At 33.1% G+C, this 10292-nt stretch overlaps 1 protein-coding gene across 1 annotated transcript in view; it reads left to right on the forward strand.

Moving 5' to 3' along the window:
* Positions 1-3615: 3615 nt before the first annotated feature.
* The window catches only part of LOC110111182 (mitochondrial import inner membrane translocase subunit TIM44-2), a 56007-nt gene continuing 49330 nt past the window's right edge, over positions 3616-10292 (forward strand). Inside the window, exons 1-4 of the mRNA XM_020842946.2 lie at positions 3616-3960; positions 7882-7973; positions 8631-8705; positions 8822-8897. Of these exons, the coding sequence (XP_020698605.1) occupies positions 3811-3960; positions 7882-7973; positions 8631-8705; positions 8822-8897 (393 nt within the window). The 5' untranslated portion in view covers positions 3616-3810. The remainder of the gene's footprint in view (positions 3961-7881; positions 7974-8630; positions 8706-8821; positions 8898-10292) is intronic.

Consider the following 10292-nt stretch of genomic DNA (forward strand, 5'->3'; position numbering starts at 1 on the left):
ACTTAGATCAAATCCTAACACTGTTACTCAATTGGCCCATTCCCCGTCTTTGTCGCTAAAAATAAAAGGTGAAAAAATTATGAGGCAACATTAACTTAGCATGCTACATTTATCAATCTAAAGTTTTAAATGATTTTTTTATCAAACATTTAAATGGGTGCTAAAAATAAAATAATAAATCATTGTATTGAGCAAAATAGTAATTGTAGTTATTAGAAATTCAAACAACAATATTAAGAAAATAAATAAACAAGCACTTCATATGAGATAGATTTTAGAGAATTCTGACCCTTACGCTTCTGAACATATATAATTCATAGAATTTTGACTCTTATACCTCCCAACAAACATAATTTGTAGAATTTAACTCTTATAACTTCCAACAAATAAAATTTAGAGAATTTTGAGAAGAACGCATATATTACTTGAATATACTCATAAGCACCATAATATACATTTAGAACCAAAATAGAGCTTTCTCCATCCACCTTAAACTCCCCAAAAGTACACCATTCAATTAGATAAACATATAATCCATCATAGTGTAGTAACAAAAATATAAATAAATTGATTTCAGAATTTACCAAAATATCTTAATGGTAGGCATAAAAGTATACTACTATGCAGAAATTCATTATTTTAAAACATAAATAAATTATCATTGAATATTAAGAGCACTATCATAAAGCTTTAATTGTACTACAATATCATTTTGTAGAGTTATGGTTATTTCTAATAAATTAAAATAACGAAATTCCCAAAATCCTCATTGTAATTTTTTTTAGAAAATTATCTAAATATTCAGAATCATTGTCTCTATAACATATAGAAAATTACACAGTGAAAGTTTTGCAAATAACAAGTCATCCTTATTTTTTGCTAATAGGATTATAAATTAAATAACAAAATTCTAGAAATATATGTATTTTAAAAATTGAGATAAGTATAATATCACTTATCTCATTCCGAGCAACTTTAATAACAAGGCTATCAATAGAAAATAACATGTAGTCTAAATTTGGCTTTCTATGTTTAGAATTCCTTGTATATCTCTCTCTAAATAGCTTTCCAAATGAAATGAATGGAATGAAATAGTGAATTTGGATATTTTAGATATTTAATTCAGCTTAGCATTGCAACTCCATACCTCACTCATCATGATGCTCCCTCAAAAAGTCCATAGCAACGTTGCGTCACCTTCAATGTCGTCACATTGATTTATTTTTCAATTTTCCCGAGAGCACTGGTGCCGAAGTGATGCCAACCTCAACACTGCAGCACCCCAGGGAAAAAATTTAGTCTTGCTCAAGCATGCAAACATTCCACCGAGACTCATTTCAAAATACATACGAGCTCTCACATGCACACAAAACATTCCTAGACACATATAGATGGATTTAAATAAAGAAATTAAATTTGTTATCTTAAATATAATAAAGTTAGAACGGGTTGAACGGTAAAAAAAAAAAAAAAAAAATCATCCTTGACATTTCAAGATTTAAATCCTCATAACAAGTCAGGAAATAACTGTTTCACTTCAAATTCCTTCTCATAAGCAGCTTCTCTTTACATTCTTTTTTTTTTTTAACTAAACTTTAACCATTATAATCTATTTGTTTCTTAGTATCCTAACATAATAAGCTAGAATCATCTCTAGTTCCTTTTTATAACTCAGATTCAGACGTACCTTAACTTCTTCGACATATATATGATTTTGGGAATCAGACACCCACTTCCTCAAAAATTACATATGAAATACATTATGAATCTAAAAAATTTCATCTTGGGACCTGTTGCTGTTAAGATTTGGATTTATTTTTAAGAAATATTCCAGTTTAACTTTTTTTTCTGCTAGTGAACATTTATACAACTTGCTTGATTGTTGGTTTGTTAAGGCTAAAGGGCATGTCAGAATGTTATCCCGCCTCTTATCCTTTGGTTTCTTTAGTCGGAGAGAAATGATTCCCGGTTTAATGGTGTGGTTATGAATTACAAGAGGATTATTCAAAAAGTTAAGGACAAAGTGTCTGCTTTATATTTGGATAATCTTCTCTCTTTTAAGAACTTCAAGAATTTTGTTTTTACTTTGCCCATGTTTGGTATTAATTTGGAGATTAACAATCTCAATAAGGTCTCTAGATGAATTACTTGGACTAAACCTCTTCCTAATTTTTTCAAGTTGGATGTGGCAAGTGCTATAGTGGGTATCACTGTTAGTTGTGGTGGTGTCATTAGAGATCACAATGGCTCCTACTTGTGGGAGTTTGCTGGGCCAGTTGCTTATGATGATGTTAACAATGCTATTTGCTATGTTGTGCTTCATGGCTTAAGGCGTTGCGCTAGTCTTTATCTGGATAATATTGTTATGGAAGTGGTTTCTGATTTTGACTACAAGGCCTTCCTTTCTAAGGAGGATAACTCTTGCTCTTGTCTTTATTTTACATTCGTAGGGATATTAGAGACACTTTAAACTCTATGAAATGCTCCTTTTCTTATATTTTGGATGATGGAATGCGTGTGCGAATGTTTTGGCCAAGTTAGGTTGTGATTTTGACAGTGTTAATCAGCTGGCTTTTACTCAACTGCCTTTCCTTGTTAAAGTTCTTCTTAGACTGGATTAAGTTGGGATGTCCTATGTGAAGCATTAGACCTGGTTGTTCTTGTGGTTACAGGTCTCTTTTTTCTGCAGCTGGTTGTTTGTCTGTCTGGTGGTGTTTCTTTACCCTCTTGGCTCAGTTCAGTTGTTTCCTTTCACTTGGGGTTAAAGCTGGTGTGTTTTATTATTTACTATTTTTTGGGTTACATTTTGTTTACTTTGATTGTCTGCTTTGTTCTGTTCTTCATGTTTTTCATCTGGTGGACTCCTACTGGTTTTGGTTTTGCTTGCTGGTGGCTCGCCCCTCTTAGCTTGTCACCCAGGTTTTTTGGCTGGTGATGATTAAGTTGATGATGGGGTGCTTTTTATCCACTGCTGTTCCTGGGGGTTTGTGAGGGTATTTTATTTACTGCAGGTCTTTTGTCGGCCTTTGGTTTGCTAGGGTTCAGGCTTCCCTTTGGCACTTATGGTTGAAAGGTTTGAATGGTTTTCCTTTTGTGCTCTCTGGATGTGCTGTATACCTTGTATGCTATTCATGTTGGGAGCTTCATAATGTATCCTTTTTGGGTGATTTTCAATTATTGCATTTGGACTTTCTTGGACTTCGGGTGGCTTTCATCCTTTCAGCTGTATCCTTTGTTGGGCTATCAGAGATTCATGCTTAAGGTTTTTTTATGCTATAGTTTTTGTTTCATTTCTCTTGCCTATCGGTTGTTTTTGCAGTTTATTTTTTGGGTGGATGATAGCAAGGTTTTCAAGGAGACTGGTTGCTGGGAGCATTTTGGCTGTTTTTTGATAGCTCCTTATTTTTGGGTGCTTTTTTCTTAAGCACCGTAACACGTCCTTAGGGATTTTTGTACTGATTTCTAGCGGGGAACTCGAGCTTCTAGGTTTTTTTTTTTTCTTTATTTTAATAGTCCTTTGAACAATAGTGAGCTTGAGATCCCCTTAAAGATTTTGTAATATTTTATTTTAATTAATGCGTAAGCCTCTTTAAGGTTTCCTAAAAAAAAAAAAAAAACTGGCTGCCAAACCGCCACTTAGGGCACTTGCGACTTCGGGATGCCACGGAGCTGAAATCCTTTTCGTCATGTGGCGTCGCAGACTTTTGTGCGTCTGCAGCTCGGGCTCTCTTGAACCCTAAACCTCTTCCAGCTTCCTTCCGATTTCGGTTCTCTGCATTCTTCTACAATAGCTGACGGCCCTCGCCATCAATGTCGTGGCTAAAGTCCGCCGTCAACAAATCCGTTGAGGCCAGCGGCAAGCACAATCTCATCCGCACTGTACGTAATTATGCGGATACGGTCGGCCATAACGCCTGCCCGGCCGTCCCTGGAGGGGCTAAGATCCTCCATGATCGGGAGGTAATTGCGATTTCATAGTTGTATCTTGTTTCTGAATTGAACAAAGAAGAAAGCGTGATCAATATAAACCAGGAGTTGAAAGGACTTCCGTGTGAGATGGGAAAGTGGCTCTTTTTTTGTTCACTAAATTTCTTGCTTTTATTTACGAACCACAAATTTCAGAAGTTTTTTTCTCCTTTTCTGCCTCTTATTTTCATAAATAAAACTTCAAGTACTCATTCTATTTTTGAACTTTGCATTTGACGGCTTCTTAAGCTACCGACAATTACTGGCTTGAATGGCCGCTTACAATGGTTGGTGGAGGAATGTAATAAATCAAAGCATTAAATTACTTTTCATCCACTTTAAATATCTATTTTGGCTATATAAACACTTTTATTAGGATGGTTTAAGGTAAAATTTGTATCTACTTGTTTTAGTTGAATGCTTTGTTAAAAGTGTGAGTAATTCCTCTTTCAAAGGTTATAGAGTCCCTTTAGCTTGGTTGAGTGATTTCCTAATCTTCTCATGAAAATTCTTCCCATTATCTTTGTTCTCAACTCAAAATCTCTAGCTATTATTTGCCATGCTAAGGGGCTGATATATCAATTGATTCACTATTCTACTAAGATACAATTCGGGATGTGTCCTATTATGTGCAAGAAAATTCACAATGGTAGAATTTGTATTTAATATCTTAGCTTTGTGTAAAAATCCAACATGTTTAGGTAGAAATTGTAAGAGATTATAATTTTTTTGTGGAAAACCTAAGAAGGAAAAAAATCACAAGGCCTGATCTAGCTGTAATAATTCGCTATATAATTGAAAATACAAGAATCCACTCTTCTCCACAATTGAAGAAGACATGATTACATAATTGAAAATAATTGCTTGATTCCCTTTGTAGGGTTTAATAATTCAAGTATCTACGAGAGGATAGTTAAAGCCTAACAACAGGGTAGATGTTAATAGCCAAGCGTCAATAATCAGATGACGGAAGATTGAAAATAGTGGCAGCGGTTGCTGATAGTGGTTGTTGGTGTTGATCATTGGAAAATGTATTAGAGTTCTTTAGCTCTCTTAACTCCTGAATCTCTTTTTAGGTAGAAATTTAAGCCCTATTTATAACTTTATTGAGAGAGTTAATTTGATTTATTTGGTTAGAATTCAAGACACTCAATTGAACGGTTTAAATTAATCATTTATCCTACAATTGAGTGCCTTAATGATGTTAGAATCAAATGATAATGAGCTCGGATGTCACCTTTTAGTAAAATGTCATAATTTAAACTTAATGTTGAAAATAAGCAAAAATTAATTAGGTGTAAAACAAATTAATCATCCAAATAACTGATATGATAATGGTTTTGCTAACAAATTATTTTATGTGAAATTTAAAAATCAAGAAGATGCAAAATGACTTGAGAGAATGTATTTTGTACCAATCAAATTTATGAGCATACTATGAACCTATGGGTGAAAGTAATGGAGTATTGGTTTGGAAAACCCAAGTCAGTTTTGGAGAATTGATTTTAGAAAGTTCTACTTTTGAAGCTTTTTAAGACAATTATTGGAAAAATTATAGGGCAAAGATATAGAATTTTCAAATCGTTTACATTGATCTTGATTCCCGAGAGGACTTGCAATTGAATACTACTACAATCAATTTGGATTATATTAAAGAAAAAATGGGTCAAAAGTATGCTGAAGTTATTAAAAATACATGTGATGGAGCAGTGGTTAATATTATAAATAGCTTTTGAATAACTACAGAATTTCGATTTTTGTAAGATTATGTCAAGAATCAACATTGATTCGATATCTTTGTATTGGTTAAGAAGATGTTTACTAAGGATATCAAAATATGATATCTTGATATATATATTCTTAAGATGTCATGGTTTAATTAGTTAGAAAATTGCTGAAATAAGTGAAACGTTAAAATAATTGGGAAAATATGCAGCATTTTTTTTTAATTTTGTTGTGATATTAATAGTTATCAAATAATATTATTAGAATATGAAATTATATCTAGGTGTAGTTAAAAGATTGCGAATGTGTATGTGGCTATTATTTCTAGTGTTAAGATTTGGTGGTTAAATTAAAGAAATGACTATTGAGTATTATGTGAGTATAAGATATCACAAATACTAAACATAAAATTTACAATTACAATTAGGTTGAAGATGTATGGATTTGATTGAGTGATAAAATTTTTTTAGATAAGTTAAACAATATTAAAATGAGATTATTAAAATGTATGCATGGCAAAATCAGGATAAATTATGGGGTGATTATATTAAAGGAATAATTAGAGTGACACATAATGACGTAATGTGGTTGAAAATATGCTTATTGGTTTAGATATGTACAACAAAAGATAGAAAATATACCAACTAGATATGTAGATGAAATTATTGTTGAAGGCTTAGATAGGCGAAGAGGTAGACCTAAAAGATAACATGGTTTCAAATTGTTCAAAATGATATGCAAAGAATAATTTTAATGTCTCAAGCATCACTCGATAGGAACAAGTGGAAAATTGGTCATAGAATTGATCCCTATTTGTTGGCATAATGATCTGCAAAGAATAATTAGGCAAAGAGGTGGACCTAAAAGATAACATGGTTTCAAGTTATTCAAAATTATCTACAAAGATTAATTTCAGTGTCTCAAGCATTACTTGATAGGAAAAAGTGGAAAATTAGTCATAAAATTGACACCTAATGGTTGGTATAAGGCTAATGATGTTGAAGATGATTGGTTGATAACATACTGTGGAGTGTTTACCAAAGGGGGACTAACGTTGGGCTAGATACACTTATGATTAAACCCATTTTTCTTAACTGTTTAAGCTTACATGTGAGGGTCAACCTCTTCTTTTTTAAATATTTGATGTTAAACTAAACCCAATGTCTCGCATGTTTTAACAATCTCACCAAGAGCCATTCAATTACATGGGATTCGTTGTTGTTTGTCACCCATTCTTTGAACTTTGCTTAACGACAGTGGAAGGCTGATCAAAACTCATGATAACCACAAACTACATAAACTACTTGATCTTAGTTGAATCATTAACTTTGATACAACTTGTTGAGGAGTGTTGAGGAAAGGGAATTAAAATTGGGCAAGACACACTAGTGATCAAATTTGTTTTCAATCCAAAATATTAAGTCTATGGGTGATAGCTAATCATATGGTATTTCCACATAAGCTTTTTTTTTTTTTTTCAATTATTTGAGATGGGATTAAACCAAATACTATCCTTACATGCCTTAACCTAGTAAGGCAATGTAGAGAAATAACTTTCCACAGTTGAACTATTCATAAGTTTTGAACATTAAAGAGGCTAATATTATCATATTTCATTGGATATTCCATCGGATGGTTGGCATTAGGCTAATGATGATGATATTCCACCATAGTTTGATGGGTTGAATGCATTTGGTTTTTTGTAGCTAATTGTCTCCTAGTTGTACTGTAGTCTGTAATCCTACTGATATTATGTATTCTGTATTCTGTATTCCATCCATGCTTTATAGTGTGTCAAATTTCTTCCTATACCATCATTGGAAGCGCCAGTTTTCACCCATCATTATTGTGTTTGCAACCCCTTCATATGAGCTCCTTTATTTCACCTCACTTTACCTGGATCTGCTGCATATATTGCTGCTTATTTTCCTTTCTATGTTTTGGCATTTTTTCTCAGCATGTGCTACCCATTCATTCTCTTCTATGGCCATGTCTAACTTGATTTCTTGTCGTAGTACCATATCCAATTTTTCCATTATAAATATGTACATGAATGATGTTTTATCTTTCTTTTATTTTCATTCTACTCTACCATAATGTCTTATATTTTTCCCTTACCGTAAGAATTTCAATATTTGAAAATGATTGTATATAAAGCATATTGATGATGTTTTGGGCGCACTTTTGCAGCATTGGTTAATTACAGCACACAAATGTGGAAATCCTCGTCAATTGAGCGTTTTTAATGAGTTTTCAAAGCAACTGAAGGGGGAAGCAAAAAGGTAACACCATTTTTTAAAAGATTTTTTATTCACTTTTTATCTAACCAACTAACTATATTATATATCCTGTTAAGTATCATACTGTTATCGAATTGATTCAAAAGAAAGAAAAGATGCATTTCTATTGGAGAAGCTCAAAGATTTGCTCCTAGATTGATGTGCGTGGCCTTCATGGATCGAGGAAAGCTTTTAGTTGAACATGAGCCCGACTTCTATCTTATAGCTTTGTTTTGACTAATTTTATTTCAATATTTCGACAATTAGGAACTTGTATTAAGTGTCGGGAACGATTCTTGGTAGTATGAATATATTTAATCATCTCACAAAAATATTTATTTGTTTTTGGCGTATTCTTGTTAATTGCATGCAGGCTGGTTGGCAAATTATATAGAGATTAGTGGGCAACACACGTGTTCAATTGTGATCTATTGCTCTAACAGTCATGATTTTTTATGTTACCATCTGTATTAGGTGTTATCTTTCTGGGCATAAGATAAACTTTTTTTGCTATTAACATTTTTCGATTCTAGGTTTGTCTTGGTCTCTTAAATGGTCAATCGTTTTGACATGTCACTGTGCTGCAGGCTTTCTCTTACATTCAAGTTCGATATATTGAATCCTAGTTAAAAGATAACGGCTTGTTTGGTTTGATGACAGTAATCAAGAATTTCAAAGATCAATTAAGGATCTAAATGAGAAATTGGGAGTTGTCAAAGAAGATCTGAAGGCAAGGTAGGCACATTTTTTATCATCTGTGAAATTTGTGGAGTAGTTCAACCAAAACATTAATAGTCTCCAGATTTCTCATTAAATGGAGATGTAAAATTACTTTGTATCGATAAATGCAGAACAAGAAAGACCACTGAAAAACTGCATAAGAGTGTGGATGATGCTTGGATTGAAGCTGAGACAACATCAAAGAAGGTTAGTTTAATATTTTGTGTTCAATGCTTAGAGAATAAACGAGATATTTCCATGTGTAAAAAGAAGCTTTACTGATTAAGCTTATGGTTAGCTTCGATGATATTTGTGGTGCCAAAAAGTTGTCTTATTATATTTGTGTTATCGTTGCTGTAGTGTGGATGGCTTTTGCATATGAAGCGCCATGTGGGAGTGGTAAATATTAGCGGATGCATTTTGCTTTACATTGGTGTCTATGTAGACCATTGTTATAAAAAGCACCAAAATTTTAAATCTTCTGGCTATGTATAAGCAAATTATGTTACTGATTGATTCTGTTGACAAAATAATACTCGAAAAAAATTCAAAATAAGTGACACCCCGAAGAGTTACTGTTAAATTGTGGCTTGTACTTGATGAATTGTTGCTTGAAATTGTAGTATTTATGTTACTTATATTGACATTTTGCTTTGATGGGTATATAACTTAGAGTTTTTGTTGGTATTTAAGCATCTTGTTTATTGCAATTAGTGTTTAATATATCTCCCTTGATTAGTGAAGGGCTAATTAACTAGTACTTTATTACCTAAATTTTGGCATAGTTTGCTTTGCCTAATTTACAAAGGGCTTAATCAAGCCAATTAAGTCTTTAATGTATATGCTAAATTAGTTTACTAAGTTTCTTAATTAATTTTCCATGTTTACATTATATCAGCCCAACAAGAAATGGATTAATTTCAAAATGAGCCCACGTTGTCTGCCTTGCTTTGGTTAAATTCCACGAAGCAAATGTCACCTCCCCTCTAGTAGATTGATTGGTGGGTCGGGATCAATCTTTAGAAAGTTTTTGTTGTGAATGGGCATATTAAGCCAACTGAACATAATGAAGTTGCATGCAGTCCATAGGGGAAAGTTAAAGATCCAAACTGATCGAAGCCATTTTTGACCTCTATAGATGACTAGTTAGTTGTGGTACCCTTTTCCATGTACCTTAATTTGATTGACTTGTTGTCTTAGAATTATTGTGGCTTGCACATGTATTCGATTCATGAACCAATATCATGATGCAATATGAGTGATTGTTGATAGGATAACTGATGAGGACATCGTCAGAAATGTCGACATCGGAGACACCGGAGATCGACGGCCACGATCAGGAGTTTTATTTTAAGTCATTTTATGTAATAGTTTATTTTTCAGTATTTCCATTTTTACCCTTATGGGAGTTCATTTGATATTGTAGCCCCGAGGGCATTTATGTCTTTTAGTTTTGTGTCAGTTTGGCCTATTTATAGGAGGCCTCATGCATTGTATGAGATGATGAATATTTGAATGAAAATTTGTGTGTTTCTACTTCTTCTTCTTGCATGAGAGCTTGAGAAGGGAGAGAGCTCAAGGGGAGCAAATCGCAAGGCCCAC

The sequence above is a fragment of the Dendrobium catenatum genome, unplaced genomic scaffold (genome assembly GCF_001605985.2).
Source record: "Dendrobium catenatum unplaced genomic scaffold, ASM160598v2 fragScaff_scaffold_621, whole genome shotgun sequence".
In the NCBI taxonomy this organism is placed as follows: domain Eukaryota; kingdom Viridiplantae; phylum Streptophyta; class Magnoliopsida; order Asparagales; family Orchidaceae; genus Dendrobium; species Dendrobium catenatum.